The sequence below is a fragment of the Diabrotica undecimpunctata genome, chromosome 2, assembly GCF_040954645.1.
Source record: "Diabrotica undecimpunctata isolate CICGRU chromosome 2, icDiaUnde3, whole genome shotgun sequence".
Lineage (NCBI taxonomy): Eukaryota > Metazoa > Arthropoda > Insecta > Coleoptera > Chrysomelidae > Diabrotica > Diabrotica undecimpunctata.
In genome coordinates this window covers 62061196-62083990 of record NC_092804.1, presented here as the reverse complement: position 1 = coordinate 62083990, position 22795 = coordinate 62061196, and the positions used below count along the sequence as shown (strand labels likewise).

Here is a 22795-nt window from a genome sequence, read left to right as displayed (position 1 = left end):
TGCTATACGGAATAGCTGTGTTGAGGTCTTTCTATACTATGCTCTCAAGTTAGCAAGCCAGGATATTCTTCTTCGTCCTTGGACCCTTTTTCCTTTAATTTAACCTTGCAAAATGCATTGGAGTAGCTCGTATCTGCCTTGATTTCTCATTATATGTCCCAAGTACTGCAGCTTACGTCCCTTTAAGATGTTGACCAAATCCACAGTTGTGTTCATCCTCCGCAGTACCTCTTCATTGGTGAGTTTGTCTGTCCATGGTATCTTCAGGATCCTTCTGTATAACCGTAACTCAAAAGCTTAAAGTTTTGATAGAGTTTCCCCCTTCAATGTCCACGCTTCTACTCCGTACAGAAGCACTGAGTACACGTAACATTTAAGGAGCCTTATTTTTGTTTCTAGGGTGAGGTCATGGCTCTTAAGCACAGAGCTCATAGTCAAGAATGCACTTTTTGCCTTTCCGATGCGACATTTAATCTCTTGGGTATTGTCCCACGACTCATTGATTATAGTTCCCATATGCCACTGAGCAATTCGACATTTTTATCGATTTGAACATATATTTGAATCTGTACCGTATTAACGGACGGTTAGTGATTTATTGACATAGGAATGATCCCTTCTGATTGTATTGAAAACAAATAAGTTGTTAGCTAAAATCAACTGCTGTTTAATATGGACAACATTTATATTCACTACGCATTGATGAGGTTTTTAAATAAAAGAGGTTAGTCTTTGTATGTGGGTATATTTTATTTTATAAAAACCCTTAAAAGGGCAACATTAAAAGCACGAACGTTTTCGGAACAACTGTTCCATCATCAGGTTAAAATACCTAAAATAAGTATAAACCATTTAATTACAGCAAACGTGGTTTAAAATTTTGACTAAGGTTAAAAGAAACAATAAAATGGTTATACTTACAGGTTACCATGCCTGAGCCACCAAAATATTTGGGTAAAAACCCTTTAAAATGAAATGTGTTACCAAAGATTGTACATGATGTTGATAATATTATATGATGTTTAATATTTTAATTAGATTTTACTTCAGGTAACATACACCCATGCTTAAGTGAGTTCCAGTGTCCGGAGAGTAAACCTCTTCAAACGGACTTCAGCTGGCAACTGATTGATAAGACACCTATGAACGGTGTCAAAAACAAAATGTCAATGAACCATGAAACAGTGTTAGTTAAACATTATATTACTACAGCCAAAAGATTAAAAAACTTTGATGATGTTAAAATGATAACAGCAATCCAGGTGTTGGGATTTAAAAATTTTTCTATAATTATTTAATATTGAATATAAAAGATGTAAATTACTGGTGTTGTTGAAGGTCATGTTTAAGAGGATGACGTATGCATTAGGCAGCTTATGTTACTCTTTATCGTATGGAGTGTGGTCTAAAAGGTGTAATTTGTGACGAATTAGCTGAAATATATGGAAATGTCCTTTTATGTTGCTTACATCTAGGACAAGGAAAAATAAATAGTATATATTTGTAGCTAATGTAAGACTTCGTATGTAGATGAAATTGTTAAAACAAGCAGTATTAAACAGTTTCATCTACATACGAAGTCTTACATTAGCTACAAATATATACTATTTATTTTTCCTTGTCCTAGATGTAAGCAACATAAAAGGACATTTCCATATATTTCAGCTAATTCGTCACAAATTACACCTTTTAGACCACACTCCATACGATAAAGAGTAACATAAGCTGCCTAATGCATACGTCATCCTCTTAAACATGACCTTCAACAACACCAGTAATTTACATCTTTTATATTCAATATTAAATAATTATAGAAAAATTTTTAAATCCCAACACCTGGATTGCTGTTATCATTTTAACATCATCAAAGTTTTTTAATCTTTTGGCTGTAGTAATATAATGTTTAACTAACACTGTTTCATGGTTCATTGACATTTTGTTTTTGACACCGTTCATAGGTGTCTTATCAATCAGTTGCCAGCTGAAGTCCGTTTGAAGAGGTTTACTCTCCGGACACTGGAACTCACTTAAGCATGGGTGTATGTTACCTGAAGTAAAATCTAATTAAAATATTAAACATCATATAATATTATCAACATCATGTACAATCTTTGGTAACACATTTCATTTTAAAGGGTTTTTACCCAAATATTTTGGTGGCTCAGGCATGGTAACCTGTAAGTATAACCATTTTATTGTTTCTTTAACCTTAGTCAAAATTTTAAACCACGTTTGCTGTAATTAAATGGTTTATACTTATTTTAGGTATTTTAACCTGATGATGGAACAGTTGTTCCGAAAACGTTCGTGCTTTTAATGTTGCCCTTTTAAGGGTTTTTATAAAATAAAATATACCCACATACAAAGACTAACCTCTTTTGTTATACGTGGTATACAGCCAGCTACAGGAATTATTTTCCTTGTGGATTTTGTTTTTAAATAACTTTTTAATTGCATTTATTATTTACTAAAGTTTATTAATATTTGCAGGCAGCTTACTATGTGGTTCTTGGATATGTTTCGAAAATTTCACAAACCTTCAAATCAGCGTTATGTCAGGACTGTCAGAATGCCTTTTTAATATAGAACAAGCTAAGAAACAACAATTAGGGAGTTGCCTTATTGGATCTTCACAAATTGCTTTCAGACAAACCAGTTTTATAAGTATAAGCACAACTAATCATTCATGTAGAGATTTACCGGAAAACTTAAAGCAATACTTTAGAACTATTACCATGCTGCATCCCGACAATGACAAAATCTCAGAAATTGTCTTGTATAGTATAGGCTTCACAGAGGCCAGTATGCTATCAAAAAAGATTACTTGCGTTTTTAATTATTTGCAGGATACTTTATCATCAAAAGGGAAATATTATTTTGGTTTAAGCAAACTAATGAAAATCTTTCGGGACAGTGAAAATTTAAAAATCAAACATCCTTCTCTAAATGAAAACGACATTGTATTTACTGTGTTGACTAATGTATTATCACGGGAAGTATCAAGCGACAATATCAAAGAGTTTCACAGCATTTTACACCATATTTTTACAGACTCAGTTATTATTGGTGAAAATAATTCACTTAGTGAAGGACTTAAAATCATATGCGAAAACTTCAATCTTTCCTGGAGTCAACAATTTGGTCTCAAAACTCTTGAAGTATATGAATGTATTCAAAGTATGAGTTGTACTATTCTTGTTGGAAAATCTAACAACAAAACAACCATTATTAGACTGAGCCAAACATTAACGCAAGATATTGACGGTGCAAAATTGAACCTTAACTTCGTAGTGCCAAATTGCTATAACTATCAGATTTTATATGGTTATTCTTCAAAGCCGAATGAATGGATGGACGGTCTTATTGCAACGTTATTTAGAGATAATATTGCTCGCAGTTTAACAGAAAAAACATGGACCATTTTCGACGGTGATATTAATCCGGATTGGATTGATAATATGATGTCTGTTTTTAAAGAAAGAAAGTTGTTTTTAGAATCGGGGGAGATATTAGAAATGAGTTACGAAGATAGAGTTATTTTTGAAACAGATAGTTTACAAAATGCTACTCCGTCTGTGGTAAGTATGATTTTCCATATCTTAAAGTAGTAAAATATTTCTTATGTGCACCACAACACCCAATTAGTATCATCTTGATAGATAACTTGTATCAAACTTGTTGTAAATTATATTTTATTTAAAAATACTTGACGTATGTATAATTCTAATATCTGTTTATTAAAATATCAGAAATACTTATAAATCATAAATAATTCTTTGCTATTAGCAGTTCGGTCCTGACAGGTATACTAATTAGTGCGAATTTGTCAGCTCCAAATAAAAACAGTTATTTAGATAGTAGTTATTGATTAAAATTTTTTTTATTTTCCGTTCTCTTCCATCCTGTAAGTACTCTTTAAAATTTTATAAAACAGAATCATTTCACAGGAATTTATTGTATTTATCATAAATCGGCTTGATATAAAAAAACGAAAAACGAAAAACGAAAGTGTATTCGTTATCTATAACGACATGATAAAATTGCCTGTTCTAAAACAGCACCGTAATCAGGTCTAAATTAATTGTAAATTATAAAGAAAAGGTACTACAGAAGCTCCCAAAAGGAAAACAATACTAAAACTTATTCTTCTGCGGTGATTGAACAACAATTATCTACCAAAGATCAAGCTATTGTATTCCCAGCCATTGAAAACCTAAAACTTCAAGATTACCTGATTCCACTAGGAGTGTTGATCGAGCCTAAAAATATTCTATTTTCCTCACGACTTTCTAACAACAGAGTATGTATGTACCTTGCAAACAAAAACATTGTTGAACATTGTATAAATAATTATGGAGGGTTTATAGAAATTAATAACCAACAAGTCCAAGCACGCAAACTAGTCACTCCAGCAGAAAGACTAATTCTGTCAAACGTTTGTCCCACCATTCTCCATGCTTTACTAACTCAAGAAATTAAAAAATTGGGCCTTAAAACCATTTCTCCCATATCATTTCTCAAGATAAGTGCCGGTTTGCCGGAATTCAGTCACGTTTATAGTTTTAGACGACAAATTTTTATCACACTGCCGCTTGCCCCAATACCAGAATCCATATTAATTAATTATGATAACACCAACTATAGGATTTTTTTGTCACAAGATTCCTTGGTATGTTTTTCATGTAAAGGGCAAGGCCATACTGCAGCAAATTGCAAAACAACCCAAAAATCAGTTTCCAAAAATTATATCCAAAACTCTCACTCCCGAACATCTTCGCAATCCACACCTCACCAAATACTTCCAACTAACCCCTCAAAAACTCCAACCGCACAACCAAGCATCAATATAGATACAACCCAGACTACACAAAATAGCTCAATTGGAAGAAATAGGTCACATTTCCTCCAGCTCAAGACGCTGATTCAGAAAACCCAAGTCTAGACCCGTTTGTTAAACCAAATGATGCTCCATCCAAAATACCAAAAAAAGTAAGGAAAAGACGCCAACTCACATACTCATGGAATCGGCCAAGGCATTCAACTCAGAGCAAAACCCTCCATTTAATCTTGATTTTAATCAAATATCCGATCTATTTGAAAATGTTTGTGGTGCACAGGATCCAGTCAGTGCCATAAAAAACTACAATAACGATTTATAAGCTTCAGCAAAAATGTTAACAGCAATATACCCTTATTTCAAACAAAGATTCATTAAATCGAGATGTACAAAAATAAGAAAGAAACTACTGATACATTTACAGATGACCTACTCGGATAGTGAGACATCAGAGACTGAAAGTGAGTTATCTCAGGGATCGAGTCATAAACTTATGTAACAATCCCAAGTTTCAGTTTTTATTTATTATACACGGGCTTCTCTTTAATTTTGCAATGGAACATTAACGGTTTTTACAATAACCTTCCGATGCTCCAAATAATCCTGGCTAGATACAATCCAGATATAATTTGTCTTCAGAAAATTAATAGCTACGTGTTCTCCAACAAACAAGAACCAAGATGTGACAACTGTGATGAAAAATTAACAACCAAACATATATTAGAGAAATGTCCAGCATTAACGCCAAAGCGCATGTTGTACAATATACCGAATAAACTTAGCGATATTTTAGGTCTACAGTATAATATTTCAAACATAAAAAGTTTCTTAACCTCAATTAACGTTTTAAATGCTGTCTAAACTAACATTATACATGTAATACAAATTATTGTTCGCTATCATTGTTTCGCTAATAGAAAATTTGGCTGACGCGATTTTGCTAATAAAAAAAATTGCTTTTTTCTGCATGTTGTAGTCGCTTGTACTGTCTTAACATTATAAATTTCTGTTATTTCTGATCTTTCTTTGTAGCTGGTAAAGTCTAGCTTGTCTTTTTACCACTCTGCTGTTCTACATTCATTATCATAACATTTCGCATTTCTCTCTCTCTCTCTTAACTTCTCCGAAAGATTCCGTTATGATTGTTTTTAACTGTTCCCATTTTTACTCTTCAGTATCTTCCTCTCTGGTTTTGTTAATTTTTATTTATGGAGCATGTTGATGTTCTTGTTTCTTTGTCGGGTTCTTGAATACTTAAAAATTCCATTTTTAAGTCGATTTTTGTTCTTTTTGCCCCAGTCGTGATTTTCTGTCCCATTTTTGCTTCCACAAGATAAAGATCTCAGTCAGAATTCGCCCCTCGAAGTTCTGACATTAGTTATGTCTATTACCCATCTTTTTGAGGTTGGAATATGATAAATTTGAGCAACTACAACGTAAATATCAAAAAAAGAATTCTCAAATCCCTATATGATCGAGCCCGAAGCACCTCCTCTAATGAAAATGCATTTTAGGAGGAAAACCTGCTAACAAAGCTTTTCACTAAAAATGACTACCCATTGTTATTTATAAACAATAAATTCCACAAGATTGAAAAAAGAAAATAACAAAACACCACAAACATAGGAAGAGAGCAAAAAAAGAACATAGGAAGAAGTACATCACAGCAAGATTCCAAACAGTCAACACACTGAGATCCTATCCAAAAACCAAACCCACAAGAACAGATCCAAAAACTGCATATATAAAATACCCTATAACGTGAATGATTGTGAATACAACAATTCCTACGTGAGAGAAACCGTAGGACTACTAAGTGTAAGGACACACGAACATGAAACATACATCAAATATAGGGACTTGCGATGATCACAGATATGTAAACATGCCTGGGACAATGAATACAGAGTACAATGAAGAAAAATGTGTAGCAAACCAGAATGTAAAAAGTTTGGTTGCAATTACTAAAAGAAGAAGTCAACAACAAGAATATACCAACAATAGCGGAGTAACAGGTGGTCGATAAACATAACCAAAAATCTTATACACAATACATACGCAACACACAATACACAAAACACAAATCTACGGTACACAATTTGTGTTACACAATCACAATTCATTCATCAAAAACCTGTATGCGTCCACTGCTAGACATAGGTCTCCCTCACCTCTTTTCATCTTTTTATCAGCAATATTTCGTTAGCACCAGTTTAGTCATTATTTGCGTCTTGTTCATATTAATCTTTAGTCCGACCTCCAATGAAGCGTGATATAATTTTTCAAACAATATTATTGCATCATCCATACGATAAAGACGATGTCATCTGCAAATCTCAAATGACTGATATTATCTGCATTTATGTTGATGCCATGCTCGTTCAGATTGGATTCAGTTTGGAGAGACGGTGTCTCCTTGCCGTACTCCTCGCTGTATACAGAATTTGTTTATTTTTTTTTTCAGATGGTCTTTTTCATTTTGATAGATATATTCGATTATGTTAGTGAAGCGATGGTCTATTCGGCATTCTGTCAATGCTTTTAATATTTTCTGATAGCTTATGCTATCGAATACTTTCTCGTAGTCGACAAATATCAGTGCCAATGGTTTGTTGTATTCTGCAGCCTTCTCTATCAGTTTCTTTATCACTAGTACCAATTGGTCGTTACTTCTGTATCCCAATCTAAATCTAGCTTGTTTTCTAGGCTGATATAAGTCTAATTTGGCATCCAGTCTTTTTTTGATAATTATTGTGAAAAGTTTATATATGTGTGAAATCAAACTGATAGGACGATAGTGTTTTAGATCTGTTATGTCTCCTTGCTTGTGTAATAAAATAATGACTACATTGTTCCATTGAGAAGGAGTTTTTCCTTGGTGGATGCATTCGGTGAATAACTTGGCCAAAGCCTGGATAATTTTATTTCCACCTACTTTGATCGCTTCGATCACTACTCCGTCATCGCCAAGGGATTTGTTATTTTTCATTTCTAAAAGTGCCGTTTTGATTTCGTATGGAGTTCTTTTTGGCATTAATTCTGATCCTTGGTTTGTGGTTTTGAAAAGGGGTGGATCTTTCCTTTCGTCGGTGCTCTCATACATTTCGCGATAAAAGGATTCGACAACCTCAAGGATATTTTCGAATTTCGCCTCAAAACTTTTAAACTTTTGTTTTCTTGAATTATTTTAATTATTTCTCTTGTATTGTTTTCCCTTACGTCTTTTCGGACTGACCGATGGATATCTTTATTTAATTTCTTTATTATTGTCACCTTTTCCATCAGCTGTCTTCTTTTGCTCATTAGCTCTTTGGTATTTTGGCTTAGTTTTTCTTTATGGGTCAGAACCGTTTCGTTCTATTTCTTTTAGAGCCTCGTTATGCCATCATTTGCTGGATCTTCTATTTTATCTTGCAAGTCTTGTATATATCTGCTTAGTGTATCTTCATACAGGTCGATGTTTTCTGGGAGAACCCATTTCGTTTTTCTTGTTTTTAGGATCATCTTTGTTCTTTCCAATTTGATTTTTAATAGTATGTTAGCTTGGGTTAATATGTGGTCTCTTCCAATTGAAAATTTGTTGAGTACTTCGATGTCTTCGATTATTTCTTTTCTATTTGTTATGATATAATCTATTTCATTTTTGATACTGCCATCTGAACTGATCCATGTCCATTTACGCTAAGGCTTTTTATCGAAAAAAGAGTTTATCATGAATAAATTTTCCTGGTGTAAGAAGTTCAGCAATCTTTGCCCTCGTACATTTTTTTCACCATATCCATACTTACCTATTGCTACTTTTGCGTCATCTTGTTTAAACCCCATTTTTGCATTAAACTAGCTTGGTGGATAGTCGTTGGAGCATATGTCTGGAGTACCTTAAGGATATATCTTACATTTAATTTGGAGATGAAATAAACAATCCTGGGGCTTATGCTGATAATTTCAACTATAATCTGTGTGTGCTTTCTATGTATAACGAATCCTACTCCACCATTTAAATTGTCTTCTTCACCTGCAAAATGAAATACGTGTCCTGATTTCAGAGTAATTTGAGCTTCTTCTCTTCGTCTCATTTCGCTGAGGCCAATGATGTCCCATTTTATTCTTTTTAGCTCTTCCTCCAGTTCTATCATCTTCTGATCTGATAAAAGACTTCTAACATTGTATGAACTAATATGCATTGTCGCTCTTTGTAGTAACCTGATTTTTTCCGGTTATTCTTAGCACCCTCTGCTCCGACCTGTTCCAACCGCTACCTTGATTGGGGTGGTCGAGCCGCCGGAGACTGAGGGCCGGTCAGTAGTTTCTTCTTTCATGGAAAATAACTTTTAGGGTTTTACGCCATTAAAACGCCAAGATTGGCTAGTGCGTGTTGGCGAGTTGGTTTGGAAGTGGAGGGAGGAATCACAATTACGATACAATTTATACAAACATATAACACAAAAAACACAGAAAACAATCAGAATTTGGTATTTCTAAAGTAAAAACACCACTCCCAGATTTTTTCAGCCATTTACATGTTGCGGCCTACAAGATCGAAGCTAAGTATGTCAATTTTGAAATGATATAACCTATCCAATAACTTTGATTATACATTTTTGCAGATTTTGCTATAATAATCTCTTTTTGAGAACAGTTTTAACCAAGAAAAAATAAATTTTTTTGACTGGTTTCAGCATGTAAACTATGTTTTCCAAATATGTTTCCAAAAGTTCCTTCTTTTCCCAGCGCAGCGTTAGAATCACCTAATATTATACAAGCATCGTGTCTTTGGATTTTATTACTTGCTTCCTTTAGACCTTCATAAAATCTTTCTACCTCTTCTTCCTCGACATCCTTCGTCTACATGGTCATATACATTAACCATTGTCACGTCGTGCAATTTACGTTTGAGTCTTATGGTGCAAATTCTGTCTGATATTGGCGTTAATGCGATAATATATTTGCTCAGCCTTTTAGTTACTATAAACCCGTTGTGAAATCCGTCCAGTTGTCTCAATAGCTATTTTATTTGCAACGATTGAGTTTTACAAGGGAGGATTGTTAGCCCTTCTCCCAACTCCCTATCCATCGGAGGACCAAAACTTTCTTCTCTGACCCTATCCCACACTAGAGGTTTTGATTAGCCAATCTCCAGTGGGATTGCTCAGGTTACCTGTGTGCACCAAGTTGGAGGTGAAAATAGGGATTGAGTAGGAGGAGCTAAGTGGTGCAAACAGGATGCGTTTGTAATTTTGGATATTCGTTTGTTATTTGTGACTACTGCTGCCCCTACCCTTTAGTTCAACTTATATTGAAGTGAATACTTCTTATCGCTCGGTATGATGTTTTTGCACGGGCTCGAAATAATATTTAGCATGACGTGAAATATCGGAACACGTACTGTAACCTTGCGGTATACAGTAATATAGGTACATAATATACATACATATACACTTATTTAAACGTCATTTAACTTTTTTATAACAACTCGAGAACGACTGGACCGATTTTACTAATTTTAATTTTGAAATATTTATAGAACTCCAAGCAAGGTTTAAAAGATGAGAAAATATGATGAAATTTTAATAATATTAAAAACAACAATTTTATCTTATATCAATATCTGATAGATCTTTGTCCTTAAAGTCCGTTCTATTTAAATTGCTATCTCTTATCACCCATTTTAGACAAAGAGTTAGCAGGGTTGTAGACAGAGGATCTCCTTGCTTTAGATAATTTTCCGTTGTATTTGATCTTCATGGTTACATGACTGATTGTTATTTTAACTAGGTTAATTCATTCGCTTAGTATTTTTAAATATTTTACTAAATTCGATAATTTTTGTAGATTTACTAAATCATACGCTTGTTTAAAATCTCTTGGTTTACCTCAATGTAAAAATATGACCTGTGACTGATCTGCTTTTTTGAAAACCATATTGATACTCTATTATTTGTTGTGTGTACTCTTCCAATTTTGCTCGAATACTTTTCACTAGTATTTTGTATATCTTATCGAGCAATGCTATTTTTCTATTCCTCCAGTTTGAGCAGTATTGCCTATTTTCTTTTTTGTATACCGGTATTAAGACTGATCTGTTCCAATATCTAGGCATTTCTTCCCTCTCTCATATAATTTTTATGCATTTATGCAATTGTTATGCTAATTTTGCTCCTACCTATTTAATGGCTGTTAGCGTTTTTTAAATATTTTAGTTTATTTCTTATTTTCTCTAGAGATGGTGGATGATTATTTCATCGCTTAAATTTTCTTCGGTATGAAACTCATTTGTAAATCTATTATCTACATTTAGTACTTCTTCAAAATATTCCTTACATTAATGTATAATTCTTTCTTCATCTGCTATTAATTCTACATTTTTACGATTAATAAACAGTTCTTTTTCCTATTGCATTGTTGTTATTTCGGACTTCTTGAAACAAATTCTTACTTTCTTTCTGTATAAATCGTGTTTCTGTTTTTTTTTTATTTTTCTCGATGAAATTTCGTTTTCTTGATCATACACATGCGTTTTGGCGTTCTTCTTCTTACGTTTTTTTTTAATTTATAGCTTCCTTGAATTTGGTATAGAACCACTCAGTTTTACATCTTTTTTTTTCTTGGCATTACATTTTTTGCAGCCGTTTCAATAACTTTTTCTATGTTTCTCCTCCTTTCATCCATACTTTCTTGGGTTACATGCAGGTTGTGATTTGTAATTTCGTCTGCAAATTTTTGTCTGCGTTTTTCTTCTTTTAGCGGTTGTATATTTAAAGTTGTTTATAGGGTTAAATTGCTTTTACTTTGTCTTTTAAATGTTTGGTTAAATTTTGCGTTTACCAGGAAGATCGCTATTTGCATCTGTTCCTCTGTAAGATCTTGTATCTATTATCATCCTCTCATATTCTCTTTGAATAACCACATGGTCTATTTGATTGGTATATTTATCTTTTGGAGTAAGCCAGGACCCTTATGGACATCTTTATGCCTTTATGGGCAAACTTCGTAGTTACGACACATAGTTTTTTAAATGTTAGTGTAATAAGTGCTAAGTGTAATAGTCTTTGTCCATTATCATTTGTTATTTCGTGTTAGCTAAAAAAAGCAAAAAATGAGATTTTGTTAAATTCCAAAGAACTTATATATGTGGTGTTATTATAAAACTATTCAGTAATAAGCAGACACATTCTTAATCATATTTTGTTGTGTATTCCTTTTACTTTTAGAATTTCCCATAGTTTCTGCCTCGATACTTTATCAAAGGCTTTTTCTAAATAAAAAATGCGATAATGTATTCTGAAATTTTATATCTTAAATCAATCTGTGCTTCAAATTTATGTTGTTCATATAATTCTACATGTTAATTTCCCCAAAAAAGACAAAATGCATGGTTACAACAGCAAATTTACTAAGATGGAGCTGGGAGGTCAGATAATAGAACAAGTGATGGAGTTTAAATATCTAGGCATAACATTAACTAGCTACGGAGAGCTCGAAACTCAAGTGAAAGATCAAATGAATAGACCAAACAGAGCCGCAGGCTGCCTGAATGAAATAATATGGAGAAAAATATCGGGAAAGAAACGAAAGACAGAATTTACAAAACAGTCATCAGACCAATAATGACATACGCGGCAGAAATAAGACCTGATACAGAGAGGACGAAAAAAATGTTAGAACCAGCAGAGATGAAAACACAGAGAAAAATTGATGATCACACTATGGGACTGAGCTAGAAGTGCAGATATACGATATAGATGCAAGGTGGAGAACTTCAAGAACTGGATAAGAAATAGAACAGTAAAATTGAACGATCATATAAGCCGAATGACAACAAATAAAGTAGTAAAGACGTCAAGAGACGGTTCCCCAATAGGAAGACGATCAGTAGGAAGACCACGAAAACGATGAAACGACAACTTACTGGAGGCACATTGAGTCATGTCTATATAAAAAGAAGAAGATGTATTTCTAAATTATTTGGTTCACCTTTACTCAATTCTTTACATAATTAATAATCTAAAATATATCTTATTACGAATAAAATTATAACACTAGCAGAAGAACAACAAGGTTTTATGTCGGGAAGATCATGTACCGACGCTATATTTATAATGAGGTATGTGCAAAAGACATCATTATAATACATTAAACCGGCATATCTATGTTTTGTGGACCTTAAGAAGGCATTTGATCGGGTCAAATTAAAGGACGTTATTCACATATTGTACGTAAGAGAGATACCTCTAGAAATAATCAAAACAATCTAAAATGTCTGCCAAAACGACACAATAAAAATAAAAGTAAAAGAAGAACTAACTCACCTTATTAAAGTTGGCAATGTGATAAGACGTTCTTTGAATCCTCTATTGTTCAACCTGATTATGGATGAAATAATAAAAAAAGTAAAAACTAAAAAAGGATAGCAAATGGAAGAAAGACAACTTAAAATAATCTGCCATGTAGACGACGCAATACTACTGTCTTAGAGTGAAGACGATTTGCAACGTATACTGCACCAATTTAATATAACCACCAGAAAATTTAACATGTCAATTTTCCAAAAAAAAAAACACAAAATGCATGGTTAGAACAGCAAATATACTAAGATATAAATTGGAGCTGGAAGGTCAAATAATACAACAAGCGATAGAGTTTAAATATCTAGGCATCACATTATCTAGCTACGGAAACCTCAAAACAAAAGTGGAAGACCAAGTGAATAGAGCAGAGCTGCAGATTGCCTGAATGAAACAATATGGGGAAATAAAAATACCGAGAAAGAAATTAAAGGTAGAATTTACAAAATGGTCTCAGGCCAATAATAACATACGCAGCAGAAACACGACATGACGCAGAGGGGACAAAAAGGATGTTTGAAACAGCAGACATGAAAACACTTGGAAAAATTGATAGTAAAACACTATATGACATATCTAGAAGTACAGATACACGACGTAGATGCAAGGTGGAGAACATCAAGGACTGGGTAAGAAATAGACGAGTACAATGGAACGATCATATACGCCGAATGACATCAGATAGAGTAGTAAAGACGGCAAGAGACGGTTCCCCAGTAAGAAGACCACGTAAACGATGGAACGACAAATTACTGGAGGCACATTGAAAAACAGACAGAGTCATGTCTACATAAGAAGAAAAAGAAGAAGAAAATACCTTATAACACACGAGACAACCGCGCATTATAACATATATAGAATAACAATATACAGGGTTCTACAAAAACTGTGATATCTGAACCAAATATAATTTAATTTACAACTTTTTATGTTACTGAGTAGCAGATATTTTGTTCTTTCTGCGAATTTCATTAAAACCATCTAATCGGATACAACATCTTTAAGGAACACTTTTTTAATAAAAAAATACTTTATTTTACTGTTTGTATTTTATACTTTTATTTACATTTCTATTACATTGACCATTTTTTAGGTATCCCACTCGACAATTATTTATATAGACCAACTAATTCCAGTCTGGAAAGCAATAGTGAATTCGTGGGTTGCATCGTGTACTTCAGACTGGATTCATGGATTTCAACAGCAAATTAGTGACATATGTTGCTGGGTAGTTCCCCCATGTCTCGAATTTTTCCAGAAGTATTGTCATCAGCTTTGTCAACTTAGTGAAATTAATTTAGTTAAAAATATGTTAGCTATCACACAACTTTTTTTAGATGATGTATGCTCGGTAAACAAAAAAGAAGATGACTTAAAGAATCTCTCAACCTGGATTCAAGCAACAATTATTCAGGCTGGAATTATCGGTTTAGGTGCGTTGCTAGACACGCCATCGAGACAAAAATTTGACGAATTTTATAAGCAACTCTGGAGAGGACAAAATCAGACACACCCATATCCAAGTTCATTTGGAAAGTTAGAAGTAAGCCTTCCTCATGACGGTTTAATTACTGAATATCAATATATTTACAAACAAAGAGGTAATTGGAAAGTATATCAAGACTTACTTAAAAGTGAAAAAATTGTAGAAAATCCATATATGTATGACTTCTTGGTACCAACTGCAGACACGCTACGTTATTCTTACATTCTAACTCTTTATCTTAAAAACAAGCTACCAATTTTATTTCTTGGGCCAAATTGTACGGGAAAAAGCATATTAATAGAAGACACTTTACGAAATAAATTTAATGGAAAAGATTTTGAAGTGTCTCATGTAAATTTCAATACATATTTTGATGCACAAACAACCCAAAAGTTAATTTTGTCTAAAACAAATAAAAGAAAAGAGGGAATATATTATCCCTCAAAGGGAAAGAAATATATTATTTTTATTGATGACCTGAATCGTGTTTCTTCTGACAAATATGGGAATTTGAACTGTATAGAATTACTACGTCAATATCTAGATCATAATGTATGGTACGATTTTAGAAATTTTAGTAAAATAGTTTTGAAAGACGCTAACTTAGTAACCGCAATGAGCTTGCCAGACTCCAATTATCCACTTAAATTAAGATTTTTAAGACATTTTTATGTATTTGGAATAAACGAATTTTCGGATGAAACAATAACAAGAATATTTAGCAATACTATGTTGCATATATGGCGTCAAAACGGTTTTCCTGGTGATATAGGAAACATTGTAAGTCAAATAATTGATGCTACATTCTGTATTTACAAAAAAGTTTTGACGCATTATCAACCGACTCTAACTCGCAGTTACTACCATTTTAATTTGAATGAGTTTTCAAGCGTGATAAAAGGTTGTTCCCTTCTGAAAAAAGAGACTTATGATGGAAATAAAAAGATATATATTAAGCTGTGGATTCATGAAATCTTTAGAGTATTTGGAGACAGATTAACCAATCTAGAAAATAACATTTTGGAAACTGAAATAAAGAAAGTTCTTAGTACACATTTTAACGAATCACTTGAAGAAATAGTTGATACGAATATCAACAAAATAGTGCTTAGTACTATAAATGATAAAGATCATTTTAAATATGAAGAAATTATTGAATCTAAATTGATAATTGACTTACTACAAGATGAATTGAACAAATACAATTCTAATAATAAAAGAAAACTTAACATAATATTTTTTGAATATGCTTTAGAGAAGATATTTAAAATCTCTCGGATATTATCTTTAACTCCAGGTAATTCTATATTTTTGGGATCAAATGGATTAGGTAGGTCTATATTGACTAAATTAATATCGTATATGTATAGCTACATATGTTTTCAACCTACTATTACACAAAATTATACTATAGAGCACTGGAAGTGTGAATTAAAACATATTTTAAAAGAAACCGGCGCTATTGAGCATAAGACTGTTTTTATTGTAAACGAAAGAGATTTATTAGAAGAAGCGTATCTACAGTATATTGAAATGTTACTTCAAAACGGTGATGTATCAGATATATTTAATTTAGAAGAAAAACAGGAAATTTTAGAACTGACGCGTTTGTCTGCCCAAGGAGGAAACAGAAATATTGATATTAGTTCTTCAGATGTTTTTCTGCACTTTAATAAGAGCTGTAAACTTAATTTGCATTTAATTTTATGTTTTTCCGCTAACGGTAAGTCACTTAGAAGAAAGCTAAGGCATTTTCCAAGTTTATTAAAGTGTCAGATAATGTTTTGGGATGATTGGCCAGACGAAGCTTTGCAACAAGTAGCAGAAATTAGAATTAGTTCAATCGACATAATTCCTGAATACAAAAGTAAATCACTGGACACATTTCTTTATTTTCACAGAGATTTTCAACTCATATCGAAAACTTTAAGAATCCCACTCTACGTCTCGCCATTATGCTTTATACACTTAATTAATATTTTTATAGATATTTACAATAACGAGAAGAATATTATAGAGAACAAAAGAAAAAGATTTTCTCAAGGTCTAGCCAAATTAGCCTATGCTTCGAGCCAAATTTTAGACATGCAAAGAGTTTTAGCAGAATATAAGCCGCAACTGGCAGAAATGACAGCTAAAGCCATAGAAATGACAGAACAAATAGCACTGGAAACAATTGAAGTAGAAAAAGCATCTGAATTAGTTAGACAAGACGAAAAAATTGCAAGCGAACAAGCTATAGTGGCTCAAATTTTAAAATCGGAATGTGAAGCTGAGTTAGCTCAAGCTATTCCGATTCTAGAAGATGCCATTTCGGCCCTAAATACACTAAAACCATCTGATATAACTTTAGTTAAATCAATGAAAAATCCTCCTGATGCTATTAAACTGGTGATGGCAGCTGTTTGCGTCATAAAAGATGTTAAGCCTGATAGAATACCAGATCCTAGTACTGGAAGGAAAACCTACGACTATTGGGGACCGAGCAAAAGAATCCTCGGAGATATGAATTTTCTTCAGTCTCTTAAAGATTTCGATAAAGATAACATAAAACCTGAAATCATGGTCAAAATCAGGAAGGAGTTTCTTCCTCATAAAGATTTTAAACCGCATGTAGTAGCTAAAGCGTCTAGCGCTGCAGAAGGTCTTTGTAAATGGATAATTGCAATGGATATGTACGACAAGGTAGCTAAAGAAGTAGCGCCAAAAAAAGAGAAGTTAGGAAAAGCTGAGAAAGAATATGCGGATACAGTGGCAATTTTAAACGAGAAAAAGGAAGAGGTTAAAAGAATTGAGGAAAAACTGGCAGGACTTAATGCGTTATTAGAAGATGCTAATAAAAAACAAGTGAAATTACAGCAAGAAGTAGATTTTTGTAATAGAAAATTAGCGAGCGCACAAAAGTTAATTGGTAGTTTAGGCGAAGAGCAAATCAGGTGGACAAAAGCAGTAGAAAATCTAGAGAAACAGAATGTTTTTGTTTTGGGTAATATTTTATTAACTATAGGCATTGTAACTTATCTTGCACCAATTGACTTCTCTACAAGAAGTCATATTACAGATAAGTGGCGCCTTCATATATCAAATTATACCGATTGTTCTAAAAAATTTAATATATCAGAATCATTTTCCTCCAAATTAAAGATTGATCTGAGAAAACAAGGAGATTTTCTTCGAGACGATTTTTTCCTACAGAATGTTTTAATCTACGATTTTTCCAAACTATTCTCAATCTTTATTGATCCTGATTATCATGCTAGCACCTGGATCAGAAAAATAGAACGCAGAAATAATCTTACAATTACAACATTTTCCAACGAAAACTTTTTAAGTAAATTAACTAACTGTGTTAGATTTGGAAAGCCTCTAATGATCCATCAAGTTAAAAATCATATACCTACATATTTGCATCAGTTTATTTCTAAAGATGGATATACGGAGGGTGAAAACGATAACAAAAACACTTTCATCTTTATAAATGGAAAGGCTGTTCTGCTGGATTCTCGGTTTCGTTTATATTTTGTATGTAACATACATCAGCCTAATTTTTTTCTAGAAATATTTAATAGAGTCACAGTTATTAATTTTATTGTAACTTCCGAATATTTAAGAAAGCATTTTTTAAGGATAGTGACACAGATTGAGAAGCCTGAAACGAGAAAACTAAAAAAAGAAACATACAAAAAAATTAACAATTTTGAAACAGAGATCTTCAAAACGGAAAATGAAATTTTGGAAACACTATGTGAATCTGAGGCGGATATTTTAGAGGACGAAGTATCTATAAGATCCCTAGAGGAGTACAAAATTGTTTTGAACACGCTGAGAAATAAATTTCAAGACGCTAGATCTGCCGAAAAAACAATACAAAATTTCATGAATCAATATCAGACAGTAGCAACTTTTGTAGCTAATATGTACTTCTGTGTATTGCAATTAAAATCAGTTAACCATATCTATCAATTTTCATTCGACTGGTTTGATCATTTGTACTATCAGTCAATAATAAACTCGGAGAAATCGAAGCTCGTTAGAAGAAAATGCGAAAATATAAACAAAAATTTTATTTACCAGCTTTTTAAACAATTAAACTACTCCTTATATGAGAAAGATAAGTTTCTTGTACTTTTATTGTTAACTATTTATGTTTTAAGATATAAAAAAGAAATTACCGAGGAAGAAATTTTAATTTTTCTTAAACAATCAAATTTTGGTACCAATGAAATTACTGGAAGTATGATTAATTGGGAAATATTAAATGAATTTAAACGTATTCCGGCATTATCCAATTTTGTCTGCGACATTAGAATACATTTTGATTTATGGAAAAAATACATTTTATCAGAAGTAACTTGTAATATACCTGAACCATGGAAGTCAAACTTGACATCTTTTCAAAAACTTATTTTAGAAAAGTATTTTAAGCCCAAAAACTTACAGCTTGGAATTAAAAATCTTATTAAATCTGTACTAGGAACAAAATTTGTAGAACACTTTCAGTGGACTATTGATGATATATACAATGAGTCATACAGTCTGTCACCCATTTTACACTTACAAACAGAGGGCAATGATTTTAATGAAAATCTTTATATTCTTCTAGAAAAGAAAAAAGTAACTCACACTTTCCGTTCTTTTTGCATAAGTGACCATTCTTCAAGTCCTACAGATTTATTACTGGAAGAAGCGCGCGAAAAAGGCTTTTGGTTGCTGTTTCAAAACTGCCATCTCAATAAGCGCTGGCTAGAAGATTTGGAAACAAAACTAGTTCAAATGAATTACGAAAATACGAATGAAAACTTTCGATTGTGGCTTACAGCAGAACCAACAAAAGATATACCGTTAGAACTGCTGCAAAACAGTATTAAAGTTGTTTACAATTATCCAAGTAGTTTTAAGCAAACTATACAACATTTCATAAACAAAAAATATATTTCAGAATATTTTAGTACTGGTTGTCCAGGAAAACAAGAATTTTTTACAAAATTTCTCTATGGTCTGATTTGTTTTCATAGCGCTCTTATAAAAAGAAGAGTTTATGATAATCTCTTTTGGAAACCTTGCTACAATGTAAACGAAAATGATCTAAAAATGTCAATAAGATTGTTGCAATTATCGATCAACGAAGCGCACTTTTCCCACTCAGATATAGAAAAATCGATATTTCTAATAGGAAATTACCAGTATGGAACTCAACTGAATACCATTTATGAATTAAATGTGTTTAATAACTTATTAAACGGATTTCTAAATTCAGAAATAATGAGAAGTAAAAACTACTTCCTGGGAAATGTCAGGGAATATGGTTTACCAAAGAAATGTGACTATTCTGACTACCTGAAACTTGTTCGAAATCTTCCAGAATTTGATAACTATGAGATTTACGGTATTAGTGAAACCTTCGAGTCTATATACAGTGGCTCATGTTCTAAAACTGTAATTCAGTTACTATCAAATACTATTTGCATTAGTGAAGTGGAACAAATTGAACACAATGACTTTAAAATAATATCTGATGTAGATCGAATGTTAATGTACCTACCTGAACAAATAGTAGTATCGTATTCAGATTATGTTATCGAAAACGAAGTAAAAACATATAATAACATAAATAGAAATTTAAGAGAAACCCTTGTTTTAGTGAAACAAAGCCTGAGTGGATTAAAGCCATTAACTGTTGAGTTAGAAAATATTTCTCTTCAAATTTTACGAGGAAATGTACCAAACAAATGGAAAAAATGGACTTACTTTGGTAATAGTTCTTTATCAGAATTTATCACCAATCTAGTACTGAGAATAAATTATTTTAAAAACCTTACACATAATAACACTTATTGGTTAGCTGCTTTTTTATACCCCAAAGCCCTATTTTGCAAAATTAAGTTAAATTTTTCATTAAAATATTTAATACCAGTAGAACGCCTTTGTTTAAATTTTAGATTATTAAGAGATTGCGAGAATTCTATAGAAGGAATTAAAATAACCGGTCTTTCCGTCACAAATGCGGAATGGGATGCTGAAGATCAATGCTTCTATGAAATTTCATCTAAGTTTTACAATTCGTTTTCTTCTATTTTACTAACCCCTAATAATAATGACAAATTGTCCAAAATATCTAAATTATATGAGCTTCCTTTATATCAAAGTAGCGATATGACACTCTTTATATGTTGTATTAAGTTACAATTCCTGCAGAGATACAAACATTGGCTCAAACGAGGTGTTAGAATAGTATCGCATGTGTGCTTAACAGAGGCAGATTCGGCAAACAATATTAAGATTAAAAATGTTGCTCTTGAAACTCAATACATGTAACCTATAATTGTTTTCTAATGTATTTTTGTACGCCTTTATAAATTTTAATTGCCGACTAAAATCTTTGAGCTTCATGTTGTAGCGTTTTCATTTTTCTGGTGCGCTTGAATTTTGGTTGCACTGTATCATGATATAGAGACTATACTATTTCGTAAACTGTTTTTATTGCGTCTCGTCTAACTAAGCCACATTTTCAGTTCCTTTATCATTAATTTCGTCTGTTTAGTGAATGTTAAAAGTACTGTTAAAAATGTTTATATTAACATTTAGTTTTAAGATGTCTGGCTTTGGGGTCTAAATAATACGCATATGCCAAGATTTGAGGCATATAACTGTGATACTGCGAACACTTACCAACCCTTCTGGCAGACGTGGTATTTAATGCCAATATACCCCTTAAAACCGCTATGTCAGATTTTAAAACAAATACAGATTTACTCCAGGTGAATAAGATGCGTCCAAAATCTCACACTGATTTATCAGTCTGTCCCAAGGATTCTGGGGGGGGGGGGTGGGGGAAAGCATACTATACGGAAACCCATACAATGCCAGAAGTCTACTGTCCGAGAAGAGATTCACAGAAATGGAAATTGAAATGAATAAAATTAAATAGGATGTCATAGGTATCAGCGAAGTTAGAAAGCGAGGTGATATTTTCAAAACACTGAAATCAGGGCATATATTCTATCAGACTGGCCCTGAAACTACATCAGTTGGAGGCATCGGTTTCTTTGTCCATAAAGACCACGCGAACAAGACAATAAACATCAAAAGTATATAAACTAGAATGGCATATCTTATTCTGAAGTTGAACAGTAGATATGAACTCAAAATTATCCAAGTATACGCTTCAATAACCGACCTTAAAGACGAAGAAATCAAAATATTTTATGACGATATGTCTACTGCGCAGTGGCGGATCCAAGGGGGTAGGGGTCACGGGGGTAATGACCCCCCCCCCCCCAAACAAAAATAAATATCAATCAAATAATCCTAAAAAAAAATTTAAATTTAAAACCCATCAACCCTATAAGCAGGAAGTTAAGAGTTGAAATGATTCAAGAAAATAGAAAGAATTTGAATCCAATATTAAAAACTGTTATTCTTTGTGGTAGACAAAATATTTCTTTGAGAGGGCATAGGAATGATAAAAATGGATGGCAATTTTAGAGCATTGCTTCGATTTAGGATAGATGCTGGCGATAATGATCTGCTAAAACATTTCGAAACTGCTCCGGCTAATGCTACATTAATTAGTAAGACTACTAAAAATTATATCATTTCTTGATGCAAAGAAGAATGTATTTGCGATATTTATATTTAAATGAGATTAGAAAAGATTTTATTACATTTGTGATCGCCTACGATTCGATTCGAGAAGAAGATGTCGGTTCAGAAGGAGAACACCGCTTAACTGGAGTTGCTTTAGGCCACATTGTTGAAGATTCCGTAAAGATTTTAATTTAGATTTAAATTTTTGCGTAGGTTTTGGTATCGACAGTTGCTCAGTAATGGCATCCAAAACGAAAGGTGCCGTTAACGAATTAAAAAAAATCGGCCAAACGTGCTGTGCGTTGTCCATGTAGCAATCATATTTTTAATAATTCCTTGGCAAGCTCTTCAAAAGTTATATGTCGTAATGCTTCAGGAACTATGAGAGAAGTAGTAGCTTTTGCTAATGCCTCTCCCAAACGACATGATGTTTTTAAGAAGGAACTGGGGGCTGTTGTCCAAGGTATTTGTGAGACTCGTTGGGTTGAAAGGCATGAAGGTCATCTGCAGTTCCAGGGTAAATCAATCATCAAAATATAC

The 22795-nt window shown here is 32.8% G+C and overlaps 1 protein-coding gene across 1 annotated transcript; it reads left to right on the top strand.

Moving 5' to 3' along the window:
• Window positions 1-2735: 2735 nt before the first annotated feature.
• LOC140433702 (dynein axonemal heavy chain 7-like) lies at window positions 2736-20983 on the top strand. The gene is made up of 4 exons (XM_072521681.1): window positions 2736-3578; window positions 14276-17654; window positions 18225-18468; window positions 18823-20983. Exons 1-4 carry the CDS (start codon window positions 2736-2738, stop codon window positions 20981-20983), a joined length of 6627 nt encoding a protein of 2208 aa, XP_072377782.1.
• Window positions 20984-22795: the final 1812 nt, after the last annotated feature.